This window comes from Drosophila melanogaster, chromosome 2L (assembly GCF_000001215.4).
Source record: "Drosophila melanogaster chromosome 2L".
NCBI lineage: Eukaryota > Metazoa > Arthropoda > Insecta > Diptera > Drosophilidae > Drosophila > Drosophila melanogaster.
This window is the reverse complement of record NT_033779.5, coordinates 271,815-292,280: the sequence shown is the minus strand read 5'-3', so window position 1 is coordinate 292,280 and position 20,466 is coordinate 271,815. Positions and strand designations below refer to the sequence as shown.

General features: G+C 44.2%; 7 protein-coding genes and 2 non-coding genes across 19 annotated transcripts; 5 read left to right on the top strand and 4 right to left on the bottom strand.

Annotated features, from left to right (window-relative positions):
* The first annotated feature begins 485 nt into the window (after positions 1-485).
* On the top strand, positions 486-8,896 carry CG3625 (uncharacterized protein). 4 transcript variants are annotated; one of them, NM_001258893.2, is made up of 4 exons: positions 486-620; positions 1,250-1,468; positions 7,313-7,533; positions 8,071-8,896. In NM_001258893.2, the coding sequence occupies exons 2-4, from the start codon at positions 1,271-1,273 to the stop codon at positions 8,393-8,395; spliced, it is 744 nt and encodes a 247-aa protein (NP_001245822.2). In that variant the 5' UTR covers positions 486-620; positions 1,250-1,270; the 3' UTR covers positions 8,396-8,896. The 4 variants fall into 4 exon arrangements, with proteins under 4 accessions (NP_001245822.2, NP_001097046.1, NP_722622.1 ...); NM_001103576.3 differs by having other exon boundaries at positions 486-674; NM_164378.2 differs by lacking the exons at positions 486-620; positions 1,250-1,468 and adding an exon at positions 5,750-5,974 and having other exon boundaries at positions 8,071-8,619.
* On the top strand, positions 3,137-5,029 carry Amnionless. 2 transcript variants are annotated; one of them, NM_001272884.1, is made up of 1 exon: positions 3,137-5,029. In NM_001272884.1, the coding sequence occupies exon 1, from the start codon at positions 3,362-3,364 to the stop codon at positions 4,877-4,879; it is 1,518 nt and encodes a 505-aa protein (NP_001259813.1). In that variant the 5' UTR covers positions 3,137-3,361; the 3' UTR covers positions 4,880-5,029. The 2 variants fall into 2 exon arrangements, with proteins under 2 accessions (NP_001259813.1, NP_608515.1); NM_134671.2 differs by having other exon boundaries at positions 3,349-5,029.
* On the bottom strand, positions 3,989-5,898 carry asRNA:CR46263 (antisense RNA:CR46263). The gene is made up of 2 exons (NR_133059.1): positions 5,619-5,898; positions 3,989-5,528 (listed from the first exon to the last, which is right to left on the bottom strand).
* Positions 8,026-8,474, bottom strand: asRNA:CR46262 (antisense RNA:CR46262). The gene has a single exon (NR_133058.1).
* A 115-nt stretch (positions 8,897-9,011) lies between the features above and the next one.
* CG11601 (uncharacterized protein) lies at positions 9,012-10,611 on the top strand. Of its 3 annotated transcripts, none has more exons than NM_134669.4 (2): positions 9,012-9,627; positions 9,776-10,310. In NM_134669.4, exons 1-2 carry the CDS (start codon positions 9,134-9,136, stop codon positions 10,107-10,109), a joined length of 828 nt encoding a protein of 275 aa, NP_608513.1. In that variant the 5' UTR covers positions 9,012-9,133; the 3' UTR covers positions 10,110-10,310. The 3 variants fall into 3 exon arrangements, with proteins under 3 accessions (NP_608513.1, NP_001285546.1, NP_001285545.1); NM_001298617.1 differs by having other exon boundaries at positions 9,086-9,627; positions 9,776-10,611; NM_001298616.1 differs by having other exon boundaries at positions 9,086-9,627.
* smo (smoothened) lies at positions 10,114-14,699 on the bottom strand. Its single transcript, NM_078719.4, has 6 exons — positions 14,418-14,699; positions 13,958-14,351; positions 13,157-13,638; positions 12,476-13,096; positions 12,241-12,411; positions 10,114-12,171 (listed from the first exon to the last, which is right to left on the bottom strand). The coding sequence occupies exons 1-6, from the start codon at positions 14,453-14,455 to the stop codon at positions 10,767-10,769; spliced, it is 3,111 nt and encodes a 1,036-aa protein (NP_523443.1). The 5' UTR covers positions 14,456-14,699; the 3' UTR covers positions 10,114-10,766.
* CG17078 (uncharacterized protein) lies at positions 14,047-17,541 on the top strand. Of its 4 annotated transcripts, none has more exons than NM_001272883.2 (4): positions 14,047-15,322; positions 15,378-15,542; positions 15,784-16,962; positions 17,030-17,541. In NM_001272883.2, exons 1-4 carry the CDS (start codon positions 15,139-15,141, stop codon positions 17,332-17,334), a joined length of 1,833 nt encoding a protein of 610 aa, NP_001259812.1. In that variant the 5' UTR covers positions 14,047-15,138; the 3' UTR covers positions 17,335-17,541. The 4 variants fall into 4 exon arrangements, with proteins under 4 accessions (NP_001259812.1, NP_001259811.1, NP_001259810.1 ...); NM_001272882.1 differs by having other exon boundaries at positions 15,069-15,307; NM_001272881.1 differs by having other exon boundaries at positions 15,069-15,322; positions 15,384-15,542.
* CG11555 (uncharacterized protein) lies at positions 17,515-18,445 on the bottom strand. 2 transcript variants are annotated; one of them, NM_134666.4, is made up of 1 exon: positions 17,515-18,344. In NM_134666.4, the coding sequence occupies exon 1, from the start codon at positions 18,293-18,295 to the stop codon at positions 17,630-17,632; it is 666 nt and encodes a 221-aa protein (NP_608510.2). In that variant the 5' UTR covers positions 18,296-18,344; the 3' UTR covers positions 17,515-17,629. The 2 variants fall into 2 exon arrangements, with proteins under 2 accessions (NP_608510.2, NP_001285544.1); NM_001298615.1 differs by having other exon boundaries at positions 17,587-18,445.
* Positions 18,446-18,565: 120 nt separating this feature from the next.
* Positions 18,566-20,369, top strand: mbm (mushroom body miniature). Its single transcript, NM_134667.5, has 2 exons — positions 18,566-19,726; positions 19,775-20,369. The coding sequence occupies exons 1-2, from the start codon at positions 18,647-18,649 to the stop codon at positions 20,312-20,314; spliced, it is 1,620 nt and encodes a 539-aa protein (NP_608511.1). The 5' UTR covers positions 18,566-18,646; the 3' UTR covers positions 20,315-20,369.
* The last annotated feature ends 97 nt before the right edge of the window (positions 20,370-20,466 follow it).

Sequence of the window (20,466 nt, the reverse complement as noted above, 5' to 3'; positions counted from 1 at the left end):
AAACTTGAAGCTTTAGACGAAAATACAATTTCGAAGTGATGTATATAATAGCGATTTCCGTATCTAGTATCTACATACATATGTACTACAGAACTTCTAGCCTTTATCAATGACTTTTTATTTAGGTTTTTTATACTTTTATCTACAGCTATGACGCAGTGCCTAAAAATAAAAGCAGATGCTTATCTCTCCGCAAAGATATCTTTTTAGTTATGCCTGCATTGTTTCGACTCATCTGGTTACTCACTAAGCAACATACATCTTAATGGGTGGGGGCGATTCATTCAGGTGATTGGCCATCATTAACCCATAATGGAGCCCACACTCCCGAATCCGGAATGCGAAGCCCGGAGTCCGTCTTCCGTGGTCGGTGGTCCGGACATGCGCAGCACGCACCTGATGCGAGCGACTGGAGGAACGACACCACAAAACCGAGGCAGAGACAGAAGCAACAGCCAAGTACAATGGAAACGAGTACAAAAGGCAGGAGGCAACACGGCGTATGGGCAACAGTGCGACTCCAGTTTTCCATACGCTCAGTTGTGCCCGCGGTCAAGGGAAAATCGCAGCCGAGCACTTCCTCCGAGCGAAGCCAAAAAGAAATCAAGAAAATACTTAGCGTGCGTGTGCCGGGGACCTGGTGATTTGTTCAGAGTGTGGAAATCAAACGAAAGGCAATCAACAATTGTTTTTAAGGGCCATAAAAACCATTAAGTTATTAACATAACCGATTTATAAACAAGAGCCACGGGGATCTTCTTCCAGGGCGGTCAAGATTTTCAAGATTTTTTCAAGATATTCCTGGCCAACTTTAGGTTCCATTAATATTTATGTCGGTGACGCAAATATTGATTTAAATTTGTGCGCGCTTTGAGTTGACGAAAGCGAGGTGTTTTGACTCAAGAGCTAAAACACCTTGACGACGATTTTAATTCACTTCTTTCGCCCCACCGCAAAGCACAGACAAAAACAATACACCAATTTTTCTTTTAAAATTGAAGAAAAATTTATTTTCAGTTTATCAAGGGATAGTAGTTCTAAATGGTTTCTTTCTTTCTTTGCCTAAAAAAAAGTTTTATACTTAGCACTTTGTACTACATGAAAATTTCACAATTGTTGATTTAGATATATAATTAAATTATGCACTGTATATGGAACACTGAAATGTAGCGAATTAGAACTTGAGGAACATATTGCAAAATTTTTCTGCCCGTGTAACGTGAAGTCTCCTTTGGCTTTTCCTGTGTAGGATCTTTGAAAAATCCACAAGATGACCAAAGTTGAGCTATACAAGTCGCGCGTCTTTGTGACAATCATACACCTGTGTGCACTCGGCCAATTCGCCTATGGACTCTACTACAGCTCCTTCGAGATCCAAAGGAGCTACAAACTGAAGACGAGCCTCAATCGCCGCCTGGTTCCCGAATCGCTGCCCCAGAAAATCAAATTGCTGTCCTACTGGTCGCTGGTAAGTTAATTTACGGCGTGCCCATCGAAAGCGCCACAAAGATACAGAGATACATATGTGAGAAATTATGGGAAATTAAAAAACAAGACGGAAATGCGGCCAGCATCGGTTGTTTCAAGTGTTGAGCTCGAGACCAGAAAAATCAGCGAAGGAAAAATTATTTATATTCTAGGCCCGTATGCCGATGTTCGGGTTTATGTGTGCCATATGTTTGTTTATTTGTTTGTCTGTTCGCTGGGGATCGCCCCCTTTCCCCTTCGATTTTCTCTTACTTGCACGCTCTTTTTATCGGCCAGGCGGGGTCAACAACTGTGGAATACGGAGGAGTATCCGCCAGATACGGGAGCTGTGCTCGCCGAATTTCCTCATTCGCGCTGCACTTTTCCCTGATGGCAATGCACATTCCGTGTGGGAAAGCGTTTTTCGGCATTTTCTCGCCCCAAGTGTTTATTTGCTCAGATGTTCGCGGTTTTCCAGATTTTTGATTCCACTTCTTGACGAATGCGAGATTATCTGATGGGCGCCAATGTAAATGTGCCATACGTGGCAGTTGGCTTCGATTTGGTATTCTGCTATTCGGTGCTTCTGACGCCTCATTTACATATCGTTAAATTGTTAGAAAATCGATGGATTATTGCATTTTTCTCGCAGCTCCTTGGCAACTGGCACAAGCGAATGTTTCATTGTTGAATTGGTGAACGAATTTCATTTCGAATGGGTAAATAAATATGTCTTGAATTTCGGCCCACAGAAAAAAAAAGAAAAAATGTATTAAATAAGGAAATTAACGTCACTTAAGAGAAATTGTACTTGTAATTGAAGAAAAATGTATGCTGCCACAAATCTGGTTTTAAAATGGGCTATAAAATACATACATATATATAACGAGTCCACTTCTGATGTTATCTCCATACATTTTTCTCAACTTGACAATATTTCTGCTCAATCTCTTTAAGATATGACCCAGAAATGAAGATATTTTTGCATTAATTGCATTTATTCAAGAGAAGGAATTGTGCTCTTTTTTGATACGATGCTTTTACATATGTACATATTTCCACACCACGGCTTTCCATTTCCGTGCGTCTTTCCAGGAACATCTTAGTTTGTTATTGCATGACCTTGCTCGCCCTTGATTAACGCCGTCTGTCCCGCAAAAAGTACTTTGATCTGGTCAGCATAAAGTGCTTTATATCTACAGATCTTTTTCTTTTATGTAGTCCCTTGAAACGATCACGAGAACTTTTCGGTGCCACTACCATCCGGTTCATTATTTTCGTTGTCGAATTTTTACCTTTCTTCTGGTCTTCTGGGCATCTTAAAAATCTGGTGTGCTGAAATTGTTTATATCGGCGCAATCAAAATACAAATAAACTAACTATGTTCTGACAAACAATTGCATTGTTGAAGCAAACGTGAAATTATCTGTGTACGCTTTTTGCCAAATTCTCTTCGATTCGAAACAATTTATTAGTAAAATATATTTAAAGAAAAGATTTAGGTTTCGATCCACTAATAGGATTAGCTGTGTTTAGAATAAAAAAAAAATATATATATATAAGCAAAATCTTTGTGGAGAATATAAAGCATGAATTCCATGCTTTTCCAAATGTCATTTACAAACACAATATACATATACAAACTCCATTTATATTTTTATAAACATTGAAAAGTAACTATAAGTAACATAAGAACATGTTCCCAAAAATGATAGGGTATGAGTTGTCCCCATCAGCCTGATTTCCCTTACATCTGCTGTCCATCACCCCTGTGTTTATTTGCTCTCGTTGGTTCCAATTCTGATTGTTATCCGCCCCCAAATAAGAGGCAACATCATCGAATGGAATTCTCCGAACGTTTCAGATTTAGTTTAGAGTTCACTGAGTTTCCACGATGGGTTTGCATTGGCAATGGCTGATCTGGGCATTGGTGGGGCTCCATGTGGCACTGGCCACCAAGTGGTATGGCGGTGGAATGGACTTCAATGATCCCACCGCCTGGCTAGATGACCACTTGCCTTGTGCACAGGATTTGGTCGTTTTTCCAGAGTACTACCCAGCTCTGCTGCCCTTGCCCGAGGACATATCCATTGATGGCTTGGTTTTCCCCAGAGAAGGGGCGATCCTTTTGGCAGAGGAATCCACCATTACCTTTGGATCTGATAAGCAGCCCTCCTGTGAGAGCGATGAGAATAAGGCCTATTTGAAGCCACCGAAGTCGAGTAAATGGTTCGATCCTGGCACCTGGACGGACAAATCTAAGGAATTTTCCACATTCACACCAGAGCTGGAGAGGATTCCCTGTGATGACGAGCAGGTCATAATCAAGGGGCACGGACCATTGGCCTTTGACCTAGAAAACGTGCAGTATCTGAGGCTGGGACAGCTTATTCTGGCTGGTTCTTCCATTTCCAAAACGTACTTGGAGCAACTTATCAGCAGAGATCTGGGCCAGTTTCTCTTTTACAATGCCGAGTACGTCCAGGTGGAGTACTACAGAGGAGAGCTGTGTGGCTGCCACAAGGACTTCGAGCGACTGCTGGAACCCGTTTGCCATAATGTCCAGGAGCAGTGCGAGACGCCCCACTGCTTGTCTCCAGTTCGACCCTTGGGATCGTGCTGCCTAATCTGCGGGGCCATTCTATCCACGCCCACGACCCACTGCACCGAGGGCAGTAGAAAGGAGTTGGTGGCCCAGATAAGTAACCTCATCAGCCAGGAGAGCCTGAAGGATCAGATCGGCCTACACGTGGAGTTTGTGGGCTCCCAGAAGTTTGGAAACTGCCTGCAGGCGGTGGTAACTGATCGCCATAAATATAGTGAACGGAGCTTGGAGTTTCTACAGCAAAACGAACACAATTGGAACAAGACAGGAACAACGTTAAAAGTTTCTGGTCGACCCTATAATCCGAATGTTAGCTTCTCCTCGATTGTTCTCATCCTTTTCTGCATGGCACTGGTGGGTCTGGTTTCTGTGGTCATTTTGGCGCACTTTATGCCTGAGAACCCCTACCTAAACCGCATACCACAGTGGATCCACGACCCCCGTCTTTGGAGGTGGCGTCACTTGGGATTGAGACTGCGCCGGAATCTGCTGTTTAACCGCTTCGACAATGGTGGCGCAGAGGGTGGATCCAGTGAAGGAGGAGCTTCTGGTGTGGATCGTCTGGGAATTATGGCTTACGATCCGGAAAGTGGCGAGGTGAGGGAGCGAGCCTTTGACAATCCGATGTTTGAGCAGGGAGGAGCTTTGGAGGAGGCTGCCAAGGAGTCGCAGGAGCAGGATGAAATCCTGAGTGTCCCCAAAATGGAGACTGGTGATCTGGACGCCAGAAGTGTGGTGGATGAACAGGAGCTTACGGAAATCAATTTGGAAACCTGCGAGGCGGACACCGACGAGGAGACCATCTAATTAAGATTCTCAAAAATAAGACATAGAAACCTGATTCGAAAGCACCAATGGAGCATCACGTATAATCTGATGTACAATTTTAAGATTGTGTGTTCTATATATGTATATTAATAGATCTGCTTATTAAAGTATTTGTTATGATTACATTATAAATGTTCCTGGGCGCAGATGGTCCAGTAATTAACTCTATTTACAAGTTGTAGGCGGATCTGCGTGAATATTTTCGGATATTATTGTTCAGTGAATCAATTACTAACGCACAATCGATGCATCGCGTGTAACGAAAGGGCAAAGAACCAAGAGAGCACCTGATAATTTTACCAGGTAATTCAGTTAGCGGTGCCTTTTGTCGCGATGGCCTTGTTCCTTGACCTTCACAGGGGGTGGATTGGTGGTGATGGGACCGGGAAACGATAGTTGCCATTAGCTGCGAAGATATTTCCAGAAGCCTTTGTCCCCCGGCTCATAAATGTGGCTCATGTGTATCCGTATCTATTCATAGACACGCTTGGGAAGGCACGTGCCTCCCCCAGTTGCCATAGGATATGAATCCGTAGATATGCACGGATCTAGGGACGTGGGACGGAGGCGTACCGATGCGGATTAAGCGACCGCTTTCGGATTTCATTTTAGCTTCTGCCAATTCATTCTGAAGTGGAAATACTTTGTACTACGGCGATTGAGAGTGCGGGTGATAAGCGCACCTTATCAGTTTCAAAGCGAAAGCGAAAATACATACAGTGAACAGTCGAGCATGTTGTAGCAATACTTTGAAGAGTTTCACGATTGTTTGGAGGTGTGCTTAGTGAGTGACTACTGTATGCAATCGTATATTCCTTGCTGCTAGTGACTGGACTCTGGCTACTCCACAATCAGTACATATCTGGCACCAGGAGATTCAACATGGCCAAGCCCAAGTCAAAATCGACTAGCAAAGGTTCCACTTCGCCGGGTTTTAACAAGGCGGTGCAGTTGCTCCTCCATTTTACAGCCGTGCTGCAGTTCAACTATGGCGTGTACATCTTCCACACACTCGACATGCCCAACACGGTGCCCTTCGGCGGAAAATTTAAGTTCCTAACTTTTATTTGTGCGGTAAGCCGATGCGTTCATATCGAAAATCTCTACACCGGTTAAACGAAGGCGATGCATAACTGGTTTTTGATTTGTAATGGTCTGATGTTCTAGTTCGATCCCATACACTCAAATCTAATCGCTTGTAGTCAGTAAAGATACCTTTGGCCTAGAACAATGTATTTTGATACAACCTGAATGATATGTGGCTTCATACGGTAGACGAGAGTGAATATTTTAGATTTCGTTCATGATTATCGTCAAAGAATTGACTTCAACATCAATTTCTGAATGGTTTTGAAGAAAATAATATTTTCATAAAATTACATCACGAATTTATAAATTAAAAACAAAAAATTCATACAAATTCAACAAAGCTAGTCACAATTTAAAATGAATCCACATCTTCACAGATGTATTCAGCCCACAATCAAAATGTTAAAACTTTAGCTCATATTAAATCTCGATGTAGCTTACAACCCTACAAGGGGGTACATACATATATGTGTATATCCGAACACCTGGTATTGCGGCCCTGCTTCGGCTCGGGCACACTGTTCCACCGCTCGCCCCTTTTTTTGGGGTGGTTCCGACTCGCAAGCAGTAGTACTTTCGGAGCGACAGACCAGACCGGTTTGTTTGTGTTTTGGTGCCGTGAAAAATCAATCGAGAGCAGAGCAGCTGCAGCAGGAAAATGGCATCCGTGCGAGGCAACTCCGTGTACCAGGGCGTCTACGGGGCTCTGAGGACCCTGCTCCACCTGACGGCAGTCGTGCAATTTGGCTACGGCATCTATTACGACTACAACTACGTGCAGTTCCCCACCAGCGAGCCAGAGATGAGGATCCATCATCCCTGGGGGGGCAAATTCAAATACCTAACGTTCCTGGATGCGGTAATATCCATCTCCCATTAGAATCACGAACGCAGCGTGGTTTAAAGTTCACTCCGATTGTTACTTGTACGCACGCATCTATTAAGATACACAGAGAAAATGAATAGGACAGTAGTTAGAATCATGGGCTTTTCTTGAGTGATGAAGAGGATTTGTCAAGGTCTCCAGTGTATAAAAGTTAGAGCTTTTTGAAGATCTTATATGGAGAACTTTCGCTAAAGCAGTTTTTACAATAAATATATATATATACCATTCCACTGCAAAGCAACTAATTGAATCCCTCCAAATTCAGTGCTTTACTAACAAACTCACATCTCGCCTCCTATTGTCGCTGAAATTGTACAGGAAATGCTTGTGCAACGTTTTTTCGCTAACTGTAATTCCTTCCACTTCACTTAAGCAACCCTTCAAATCTAGCCGCTTTCGCATTATCTCACACACGTCAAATGCTCTTGCACTTACAGATAATTCAGGCACTGTACTATATTGTATCGCTGGTCAACGATTTCGTGGGCACTAATGAGCTGACACCCAAGAAACCTCCGGCGGTTCGCAGGTTCAAGGACTGGCTGATGGCTACATTGGCCTTTCCAGTGGCTATCAATGTGGGCGTGACCTTCTGGACACTGTACGCTATCGACAGGGAGCTAGTCTTCCCCAAGGTTCTGGACCCCGTGTTCCCCAGGTAAGACCTCGAAAGCTGGTGATATCAAGGTGGCCTGGCTGGCATAAGGCATATTCTGCTCAACAAATTGAATCATGACCAGATTAGCATTCTAAGCATGTCTAATTCAAGCCATATCCATTTTCTATACCACTGACATGCCTATTTACGGTATTGTGTTAATTGTGTTTCTTTATATCCAGGCTTTTTAAGTTCGATTTAATTGGAACTATATCTTTCAATTATATATATATCCTAACAAGTACTCATACATTTGAAGGAATTAGATCAACGTTTTTCCTTTCATTTCAGTAATAAACCATCTTCATAAAATGCTACTTAGACACTAAACCTTAAGACCCTATAATCTCGTTTTGGGGCTCTGGTTTTACTTTCAAAGTAATTAATTTATTCAGATAGCTTGCTACGACAAAGCTTGAAAGATGTGTACGTCATAATATATTTAGGGATAAAATTAAAAAAGTGGTCTGAAAAGTCTTGATTTCACCCATTGTTTTTTCATGACACTCTGATAATATCTTCGCTCGACTCTTTCAGCTGGCTCAACCACGTCCTGCACACCAACATAGTGGTTTTCATCATCCTGGAGCTGTTCATCTCGTACAGGTCGTACCCAAAACGAAGCCAAGGACTCGCAGGACTGGCCATTTTCATGGGCGCCTACCTGGTTTGGATTCACGTGGTGAAGCACTACTCGGGTGTGTGGGTGTATCCAGTGCTCGAGGTTCTCCAGCTTCCGCAACGCATCCTGTTTTTTGCGGCCGTCGTTGGATTCACGCTGTCACTTTACCTGCTGGGCGAGTTCCTCAACAATACCGTCTGGGCCAAGGAAGTGAAGTTGGCCAAGCGCAAATCCAACTAGGAGGCTGTGACCCGTTTCTGTTCGATGTAGTTGCGTTAATTAGCCACAAAATACAAATAGTGATTGACAGGTCTCGATTATACATTTTGCTCATATTGTTCGATCTTCTCAGCCAAAGAAATTTTTCATAAGTATGTAAAATCGTACTGCAAAGTTAACTGAAGAAGGCGTACAAAATATGTGAGAAATAATAAACGAAACTTGAAACATCAACTCGATAATATATTTTCCAGTAATATTGAATTCGGAGTCTTTAATCATAATATGGAAACCCGTTTGCTAATGATATTCATTATATTTTTATTACGCATACATTGTAACTGAAATTATAGCCGTAGTTTCCATTGAGCGCGCGCGTCTTTCGATAAGTTTACTAGACTAACCAAAATACAAAAATGCCTTCTCGATTAAACTTCTCATATCAAGCACACTGATTCAACGCCATCTTTGAATACCACTGTTATTCAATTCTAGTACCATAATAAAGCGATTAAACTCTTCATCAGCTGCGAAAACTGTTTTAAGGTGGGAAGCTTGGAATAAACTGCTTTTCAAGATCAGAGAAACGTCAAGTGGCGCTATCATATCGATTTGGCTTTAAAAAGCTAGTTCTAGCTTAAAAACGCCTCCTTGCTGGAATGAAACTCGACGTGTGTTGCGCCCTAATCAGCTGTTGGCTAGCTTTATTTGTTTTGTTTTGCTCAGCGTGCGGTGCCCTTTGCACCTTTTCTGGAGGAAATGGGCAAGAGCAAGAAGCAGGTGCGCGAGTTCAACGCCGCCAAGGAAGCTGTCGAGGCCACTAAAGCCCAGTTGAACACTTGCAACGATGCCTATACGAGCGGTGCCTTCAAATACCTGAGATTCCTGGTCCATCTCCTGGCGGCAGCGCAGTTTTCGTATGGGATATACTTTCACTACTTCCGGGTGCATTGGCCCACGGATTTGCTAGACGAGGATGAACTGAAGGCGCGGTGGGGCGGCAAGTTCAAGTACCTTACCTTCTTGGACGTCATTCTACAGGCCATCTACCACTCATTGGCTCTGCTGAACGATCTCTTCGGCGATAACAATGTCTCCGGGGATTCAAAATCCATGTTGCGATCGGTGAGGGACTATGTGTTCGCCGCCTTTGCCTTTCCTGTCGCCCACAATGTCTGCCTCTCGTTTTGGGTCATCTACGTGTGGGACCGTGAGCTCATCTTTCCCTCAGCGCTGGATGCGATTTTCCCCAGGCAAGTGTTTATGTTTTTCCGCCGGTTTAACTTGCGTACAATGCACAATGTTAGTCTGCTGGAGTCTCTTTTGTTTCGAGCCTGTCTAAACTTTCTGTTCATCAGGCGAGGCGAGTTTTGATTTACCTGTGTTTCTCAATATTTGCAGCTGGTTGAATCACGTGGTACACACGAATGTGGCCCTTTTGGCCATTATGGACCTGTTTACCTGCTTCCGCCGCTATCCGAGTCGATTGGCAGGCATCACGGGCAACGTCTCCTTCATCCTGCTTTACATCATCTGGCTGCACATTGTTCGCTACTTCAGTGGCGAGTGGGTGTATCCCATTCTGGAAGTGCTGCCCGCATACCTGCGCTACGTGTTCTTGGCACTACTTGTGGGGTTCAACCTGGTTTGCTATCTGCTCGGGGAGTTCGCCAACAACGTCGTTTGGGGTCCGGAGTTTAAGCTCCTAAATCAACAGAAATTAAAGCAAGGCTAGGACTCGAGGATTTAAAATCGTTTATTAGTTACACAAATTATTATGTATAATTTTGTAAACTTGAAGGCACTTTCTGAGGTACGATTTGTGTGCCCAAGAGGCTTATTTATATCGTACTTAAATCTATAATCTACAATCTAAAGTCCTGTACCCACGGCAAAGAAAAATAATGAAAATAAATTATTATCCTCTTTGGCATTTACTTTGGCGTGAGTACCAGGATTAAGGAAACAGTCATTCACAAACGTACACAGAGATTCGAATGCTTACAAGCTAGATGGGGTGATGAATCTGTAAAATAAAGTTGCAGCCTAATGACTATGAGTATTCGTAATTCGTAGTTCTAGTTTCGCTCAGTCTGTTCCAGTAATCGATTAAGAAGAATCTAAATGTTCATCGCATGTAAACTGCTCTGGCTTGTGTACTACAATTTCGTATTTGTTTGTTTTAAATATCATTTGGGTTTCCAATTCTAGTGAAGCGATATATTCTTATAAATCGTTGAACAGTGAACATAACAATATTACGATTTCGTAAAATAGATAAGATTGTACGATTATTTTCAGCGCTAACAATTTGATTTCTTAGAACAAAAACTACAATATTGTAAGAGTTTTTGAACCTTAAGTAAATGCATCAATTGCTTATTTAGTCTTGCTATTTTGAAGGCAGCAATAACATTTTGAGTTTGTCCGACTCGCTCATAAACGTGGGCTCCCTTTGATGCCGATGGGAATGACCCAACAAGCCCTGCAGCTCCGTTCCTCCGAAATCCTCATTGGCTGCTTCAGTTCTTTGTCTGCTGGCTGCGTTTAGGAGTCGCATGGCCTGCTGCAGTTCGTCTTCTCCGTAACTGGGAACTAGCTCGAAAGGATTAGCCTGTATGCCCACATCGCAGCTGGTTTTGCTGTTTCTACTATGTGGTTTGCCCATGGATATTCCAGAAAAAGAGCTGTTAAGAAGGCTTCCTACGTCCAAAGCCACATCCAGCTCTTCAGAGGAGCAGCTAAGTGAGTCATTAGACCGATACTTTACACAGTCCTTCCTGAAATCTAGATCAGCAGCAGGGTTCTTGAGATGTCTCTTTTGGGACTTTTTTGACTGACTTCTTGCGGAATTTCGGGAATGTCGGTTAGAATTGGATTCATTAGATTTTTTTATGTTTTTAAGAAAGTTCTCCAATGCCACCTGTTTGCTATTTGGCAGTTCTTCAATCTTTATTCCGTCGTGATCATCCTCACTTATTTCCTGCTGCTTTACAACCACGTTAAGATCCTGAATCTTTTGGGATGCTCTGGAATTATCCTCCTCCGAACTAGAGCTCATATCTTGATTTTGGAGGAATGGGAATATAAAATCGCCATTTTTCTGCAGGAATTCATTAAGAATAGAGGGATCCAATCCGGCATTAGCAGTCCTTCGCTTCATGGAGCTGGTGTAATTGTGTTGTTTCTTGGAGCTGTGATGAGCAAACACGCCCACTTTGTGACTAGCATTGGGATAGGTCGTTTTCTTGAGCGCGATGACCTGCGACTCCACTGAAGTACTGCTTTCCCTTCTCCTACTGCTTTTTCCAGTGGCAGCTGCTATATAATCCCTTCTCCTTTGGGTTCTTCTGTTGCTGGAAGAGCCTCCGTGTTTTCCCCTTGATCTGGACGCCACTTTGGTCTTCATTTCAGCTATTTTCACTGATACCTGCGAGTCCACCGAATTTCTGCGGGATTCAACGGAAACATGTCGAACACTCACACTTATCTCGGAATCCAATGAATTTTTTCGCGGTCCATGGCTTGACGAGTTACCTGTCGCTGCTCCCGTCAAAGCCATGCGACGTTTTACGCACTGCGGGAGGTATGCAGCCCAAGTTGATGAGATGTCATTCGTCTCAGAAGAGTTCAGATCGTTCACATCGAAGTTGAGCCCCACGGGATCTGTGTGGGTGTTGTAGAGCGTTATGGAGAGCCTGCCCTTGTCCTCGAAATCCTTGCGCTTGGCCCATGTCTGGGCAATGACCTTGTGCTTCGGCATTTTCACTTCTTCGACCACCTCTTTGCCACACTTTCTGCAAAGGTTATAAAATCGATAGTACAGATAACTTTAATGCAACTTTTGGTAGGATGGTAAAACATACTTCCTTATATAACGCTTCCAAGTCTCAATTGAAGAAGGTGTCCAGCACCAGGTGGACATTACGATTCCAGAGCTAAATAGACACAGCAAATGCAATTGAAGAACGCCAACACTAGGTCGGTTTTCAATTCGACAGGAACTCTTTTCTTCAAAAACTGAAGAAATTTTGCAGCTAAACAAAAGAATTATCTAGTTGAGGCGTATGGAAAAAGTTATAAACGAGTATTTACACTTACATTATAAACTGTCTGAAGCTCTGGGCCCATTCGTCTGCATGCCTAAACTCCGTAACGTGGCACGCAATGGCCACTAGTATGAAAACTAAAGTGAGCAGAGCACAGACTCCCATGCGCATGATGATCAAATGGATTTTGTTGCTCGCCGAAGTTGATTTAATGTCATTAGCGAAGTGTTTCAGTCCAAAAAGCATCACCATGCCGCGGGTGATGAAGTATCCACCAATGAGGATGACCCCGCAGAGCGGACCAAGAAGTAGTCCTGCCCTCATAGAATGATTGATATAGCCTACGAAGCAGATGCCCACAATACTATTTCCATCCACCTCACTGAAAGCCATCGTGGTAATGGTAAGCACAAGGGGTAGTGACCACGCCACGAGGTGAAAGTAGGAACCTTTCTTATCTATCCGATCTTGGACGTGGCCCATGGCCCTCCAATGCCAGGCGTAGGTGAGGAACACAAACCAAACCATTCCAGCGGTGAGAAAATAATAGACCAGCACAAAGATCACTATGCAAGAAAGATTTTCACCGGCTGTAGGCTCTGAGTGGCGAAGTGTTCCATCCTTACGACATACTATGTCCTCTCGCGAGCCAGAAGTAAACTGAAGCAACCAGCTGCATAGTAAATACGTGGTTGATTAAGAATACAAATGCAAAATAGTGCTCAAAACTTACCCGACGCAAGCAATTAGAAAGCAAAGATTTATGTAGAACACAATTACTGCCGGATACTTGTTGGCATTCTTCCAGTCGATGAAGAAGGTGGACACCACGAAAAGGTTAGACAGAAGACATATGCTGCCAGCCCATCCGATCAGTTTGTGGATCTGCCGATGCTCATCATCGGTATAGAGTGGATCCTTGCATCGCACGCCGCAGCCCTCGATGCCAGGATAATAGCTGGCTGACGTATCTGTCGGAACCAAAGGACTTAAACACTGGCCAGTTCCGTTGAATTTCATTCCTCGTGCTCCGTTTGTGCATTTCGTCGGAAAGAGTGTTTCGTTGCAGCGAAGGAATTTTGGGAAAAACGTCGTGTTGTACAAAATGCGACAGGGTTCCATGGTAATTCGGCACATCTCGTAAGATGGCAGGTAGACCATGTCCTCGCCGTTGATTTTTTCACACTTCGGCTTAAAGACGGCGCACAAAAAGGGCTATAAACATGTAAAAATGGGTGTGTTGAGCTAATCCGGAATATTGAAGAAATGGATTTGAAATACTATAATATCTACAGAAAACCTTGAGCCACAACTGAATATGTATATATATCTGAATCTTCCCAAGATAAAGCAATTCACATATTACTTTCACTGCTTGAACACAAAGCGTAATTAAGTAATCACAGTTGTGCGCTTAACTTGTTTCTAATGCACCTCCTTATCAGAAAATAATGCGACAATCTGTATTTTCATACAGACTCGGCCCCACCTTTTGAAATCATTAGGTACATTAGATGTTATTAAGATTCCTCACCTGTATAGCTGCCCAACATTTGGGCACGTGCTTCAGGGCATAGTAGTCGTTCAGCTTATCGTTCAGCTCCTTTTCGGTGTGGAAGTCGGTGAGATCTAGGCTGCTCAGCTCATAGGGCAATTTTGAGCCGAAACAGGTGTTGGTTGCGTTCGAGGTGGGGTAGCAACGGGCACGTCGGACACACTGGATGTGCCTGCTGTCTAGGCCATCAAACCAGGGTTTGTCGTCCCTGCCCTTCTTGGCGTACAGTCGGTAATTGAGAGTCCCATTGATGGGCTCCAGTTCCACATCCGACTGCTGCGCACTTGCGGGCGTTGTGCTGCCGAACTTGGCCGAACTGGCCGATGCGTCTGCGACCACCCACAGGCATAAGATCGCAACCTCCAGGAACATCCTGCGGTTTGTAAATAACCAAGTTATTTTAATTGCCCACACCATTTGCCAGAGGCGAGTCACTCACATAATGTTTGGCATGCGCGGAAAGTTTAAGTACTGCATCCGCTTATAAAAATCATTAAATAGCTGCCTTGTGTGAATTTTAATGGGCTGAATGCCCGTTTCTTGCTCAGCGGTTCGTCAGTGCATCGTGAAGGCGCTTTCGTTGGACTCGGGATATCCTGGTTTAATTGTTCCCTTTGAAGGATTGCAGTGTTTTTAAAAAAGAGAAAAAAAAAACAAGAACCAAGGAGGAAAACAAAAATAAACGCGACTCAACGTGAAGCTGAAGCAACAAATGTGCGACCATTCAGGGCCAGTTTAAATATACCCATGTTATCGGTCAGCGAGATTTGCATGTTATCGGTCGGCATCGGTTATTATCGGTCATAGCTGCAACAAGTCGAATGATATGCAAACAAATCGGATTTATTTTGTTCGATCGTAACATAAGATAACATCAACATAAAATAAGAAATATGATCATATGTAGAAATGCATCAGCAAACGAAAAAGGTGTTCCCCGCAACATTTTGACTATATGGCAATGCTGGCCGCTGGCTTATTTATTTATGCCATGCGCTCGACGGTCACACTGGGTGCGGAGTATCGATAACACCGCGATAGTAGCGCACCAAGCATCGATGTAGTTTTTACATCCCTATTCTGCAATATTATTTCACGGCACGGTCCAAAAACACGGATAACAGGGCTTGGTTGGAGTCGCGCAAACGCAAATAGAAGCCATGGACGTTGCCCCCGCACCGCCCGCCAGTTCCGGCGGCGATCATAGCACCCAGCAGGCGCCGATCAGTCCGAATCAAAATGCAAACCAAGCGCCGGTCGCACTCGCAAAGGCAACAACAATCGAAAATGGTGTACAAACAGGAGGAGCGAAAAAGCCAGAGAGCTGCGGTGAGAAAGCCCCCGGTTAGCAAACTTGCTCGAAGCTAGTCTAGTTTCCTGGTTAACGTTTACCTTTTAGCCGTAGAGCCGACACATTCCACTGATGCTAGCCAGAAGGACGACGACGAGGGCAAGCCGAAGACCGAGCTGGCTGACAAAGTATTGATTACCATATGCAGCGCCGATCGCAAGATCAAGAAGACCTTCATGTCGTTGCCCACTCGAAAGGATGTAATCGACAAAGGTAAGGAACGTCCGACGAATTGGGTATCTATTCATCCAGTATTCCGAATGAACGTTGCCCAGTTGGAAGTTATTAACCAGTAGACAGTCTTTAATAAGAATCTATTGGGTTTAAGCTTAGAGCATTTCTGCATTTAAAAATATAAATTTGATCAATGGGTGATATATTTATCTAGGATAGAAATTAAATAATTGTACATATTTTATTTAATTTATATCAATAATATATTTGTATTCGGTAGCTCACAAATACGGCCTGTGCGGCAACACAATTGTCCTGGAGAGCAACGGCTGCGAGATCTGCGAGGACGACGTGCTCTTGTTCGCTGCCAAGGAGAAGATTCTGTTGATGCTCCTCGCCGAGTCGGAGGAGTATGTGGTGCTTCCTCCGCCATCGCCCCTCAACCGATCCGAACGCGCCGGCAGCTCGGTGGATCCCAGCTTCTATGCCAACAACAGTATTGTGTCGAACCCGAACGATTCGACGGTCTCTAATGACGAAACCATGTCACTGTCCAGCGTAACGCCATCAAGTGCAAAGAGTTCTGCTCTATTCAAGGAGTTCTCGATACCCTGGAGCAAGGTGCCTGGGGACATAATGAAACTACTAAAGGGAAAGGGGAGTTTGGGCAAGCGGTTGAATACACTTGCGAATGTTTTGGTGGAGGCTCTCCGTGAAATATCCGCCCACATTCCCATACGGATTTTCCGGCAGGTCGCCCAACAGGCGGCTGAAAAGTACCCCGACTCCTTACTCGAAAAAGACCGCGAGGGACAGTTTATAGCCACCACTCCGCAATCGCTCATATCCAAGATGATCAACCGTAACAATGCCCTAAACAAACCCCAGAAACGCGGCAGCTCGGGAACCTTTGAGATCCACATCCCTAATAAAAAACGAAAATTCGGAGGTGGTGCTTCCAATGGTGATGCAAAATCGCTGGCTCTTAACAGGGATCTGGAGCACAAAAAGGAGTTACTAATCTCCAGCTACCGAGGCAGTTCCCCACTGGAACAGTCCGTCATAATCGAATATATGAAAGAGTGCTTTCCGTTGCAGCGCTCCTTTTTTAATAACAGCGAAAAGATCCCAGATATAACGGCCATTAAGGACAATTGGCCATATATTTTTGACAAGGCTGTGCTGTACCAGCACTTTGAGCTGCTTATGTCCATCGATCCCCGGGCTCTAGAGAAGCGCTTGGCTACCGAAAAGGATCGCTTTTTCAGGTTCTTTAAGAGTTCAAAGAACAAGAAGATCAGCTCTTTGGACGAGACCAACGCTAATTTCCTGCGTGGCATAGCGTACTATTTTAATGAGGATCCCGACTACATTTTCAAGCACCTCGAGAACAGTTCCCTTAGCAAGGAATCACTGCAAAGCACGAATCCCACAAACGCCCCCTGGGTGGCTCTAGTCAGTAAGTACACAAAAATTAATATCACTAAAAGTGTTTAAATACTTTTAAAATATTTATCTTCCCACAGATTCACCCATAACAACGGCCGACGGCGTGGAATCGCAAATGGAGGCGAAGGTCTACATTGAAGGCCAGATAATGGCCACATTCGCCGCCAAAGACGAAGACCTGCCGGACATTCTGGCCCAGTTAATCTGCTACTACTATACCTTTAACATGATGTACCCTAAGGAAGCCAATCAAACACTCGAATTTATCGTCGTTTACTTTCTGCAGCACTCGCCGGAACAAGTGCGATCGGCCAAAAAGTCTGTGACCACCAACGGCAAGTTTAACCACCTCATCGCCAAGCTTGCCAATGTACATGGCTGAGATTTCATTTGGACGATTTTTGGCTGGAACCATGGCGCAGCGAGCGCCACTTCAATCTCCTCTTGCTCCTCCCAACGGAGGAGGAGCCGAACTCTGTTTAGTTTATTTATTTTCGCCGACCTATTCCACATGTATTTGTACCACTATTTTTAAGATTTGCATAAAGTGTGTAGTAATGTTGTGTATACATTTCTGATTTGTCACCCGACAAAGAATCTTTTATTTATTTTTTAATTGAAACTTCATGTTTTGCCAGTTGGGGTTGTGAAGTCACCTAAGGGAAAATAAGCTAAACTTATTCATTATGTGGCCCTTTCTGAAACGGATTTCTCCTATTTGGTCCCTTCTTTCGATAAGGATGTGCATTATCTCGCATTTTCTGAAAGGGATGGCTACCCTTTGCTTCTTTCGCATTTGATGATTTCACATTTCGACGTGTATGATTCGAACGTTCTAATTCGAACTTGTCCTTTGTCAGCTGTCTATATTTCAAGTCCTTTAGGGCAGATTTAAGTGTTGCATTCTTTTTCGTTAAATTGAAACCCAAAGTGAGTTGCTTTCGGAAAAAGTTCCGCTCCTTAAAAGTGAAGTTCTCAACGTCCGTGGAGAGCTGTTGTTTTCTTTCCGTGGAGGGCTTCTCATCGTTGAAGGGCTCCCATGTAGTATCCTGCGACCGGTTGGCTTCTATGACATTTCGACGGTGGTTCTTCTGACGCTGCTGCATGAACTGCCTTGCGTCCTCGCTGTCCACATCCTGGTGTCCCCGGTCCGAAGAATCCGTAATTATGTCGTTCTTCACATGCTGCCAGGGCGTCGCAGTAGCTTGTGGAACGAGCGCTGGTTTCGGTTGGACATACTTCTTTGGCTTGAACTTGGTTTTGCCCCAGTCCTTGGTGCGGCTCTGCAATTGACGTTCATGGCGATCATTATCTTCTGTTTTCTTCGGATTGGTAGAATTCATAGCGTTGTTATTTGTGGTTAAACTGAATATCGTCCATCTGACCATCTGAGGTGCCAGTTTGAGAAACTATCGAATCTAGCTATATATGTTAAATCTTATAAAAACCTTCCATTGGTCACTTCACATTTTAGTCCATTACATGTATTATGTCACATATTGTCACAGTATTATATATATATATTATATTATATATAAGGTATTCAAACTTAATATACATATAATGAATAGCAGTTTTGGCTTGAAAGAAGCCACTTCGGCAGTCCCACCAACAATCGGATCTTATCGATAACCCCAATCGGCTCAACACGTGCGCCGCAACTAGGCGGTTTTATAAATATTAACAATTCCATAATGCACAACAGTGGAGGACAATCCGGCTGGAACCTTTCAGGAGAGGAAAGAAAACCGTTTTCGAATTACGGCCGCAACAATCAGCAGAGGCGCAGCAGTGGAGGCGGGGGAAGAGGCAGCCACAGCCAAAATCGCGCCGCCAATGGAAACTGGCCAGACGCTGGATCGGAAGGTGGGCAGAATGGAAACGCGTTTAACAAGTTCAGAGATCCCCAACAGGAGCTGGATAATCATCAGCCAAACAAGAGAGGGGGCCGAAGAAATAGAGGCGGTGGCGGAGGAGGTGGTGGTTGGGGTGGCAGGCGAGGGAACCGCGGCAGAGATTCCAATAGGCGTGGTGGCCGTAACAACTCGTGGCAACCTAAGGATCAGCATGTTAGTCCTGGCCAAAGTAACATGCTGTACTTCGATAATGTGGGGGACTTTACCGAAGACCCACCTCTGCCTCGATCCTCGCCTGCTCCCTCCTCTCTCAGACAGGAGAGCCTGCCACCTGTTACTTTCGCTGCGGACTTGACGCCACCACCACCTGTATCTGTTGCACCACCTGATGTGGCTGTTACGCCAGAAGAACCTACTGTGCCGCTAATCAATATCAAGAAGGAGAAAGAAATGGAGCACAAGTCAAAAATAAAGCAATTTGTCAAAGCGGAGCCCAAATCTCCTAAAAAGAAGAAGGTTAACTCCTCTAGGTCGTCATCTACTTCGGGAGAGGAGTCTGAACCCGAACCAGGGGAAATGGTAGTCAACACTAAGGCAGTGGTGGTGCCGTCCCCAAAAGCGAAGGCCATCAAAACACCTGTAGCATCAACTCCGAAACCAAAGGCTGTAAAACCAGTTTCGTCCTCCGACTCCTCAACTTCGGACAGCGACACCGATGATGAACAGAGTCATCCGCCGGCAAAGAGTAAAAAGATGGAAAAGAACACCGAGGAGGATGTTGTCTGCATGGGCTCTCAGGAGCGCCAGTTTACCATTACCGATGAGGAGGAAAGCACCGAACCTGAAGACGACAAGAAGGCCAGAAAGCAAAAAAACAAGGGTAAAACCGTGGATGTGTGTGGCATATGCGACAAGAAGGTAAATATTTTAAAAGAATGTTACCCAATTTAAAAAAATCTCTTCCAGGGCCACACCTCCTTCCAGTGTCAGATGATATGTCGTAATTGCTCCGGTAGTTATCATGGTCTCAAAAACTGTCCAAACCCGCCCAATCTAAATATTGCCATCCAGTCGTTTGTGGAGTTTGCCATGCAGCAAATGACTGCCTTTCATTGCGAGCAAGGATTTGGATTTCCTGCTGGCACAGTCACAGCTCCAGTTTCAGCAAAACCCAAAAAGGACAAAAAGGCGTCAATAAAAAAGATAAAGAAGTCTTCACAGAAAAGGATGAAGGTGGAGCCGAAAGATCATGACGAAGAAGATGACGAGGAAGATGACGACGAAGATGAAGATGACAGCAGCGAGAGCGATGACTCGGAGTCCAGCGAAGAGCCTCACCCAGCTCCTGTGTCCAAACAGAAGCGGAAACGAGGCACCAAAGCCTCCGTATCGGCCGCAGCCAGTCTACCTCCTCAAGTGTTTCCATTTCCCCTTCTAGGCGCCCCGGGCGCCCCTTTTAACTCCATGATGTATTCTTATAGAGCTCCGTTTAATTTTTCTAAATAGTTATAGCGTGAGTTAGTTGTAAAGGAACGTGAAAGATAAATACATTTTCAATACCAATGGATTTAGTTCTTTCATTTTAATATTTACGGAATTTAGGAATTACGCCTCTGTTGTTTAAAACGAGAATGAAGTTGAATTAATTTTTGTACAAT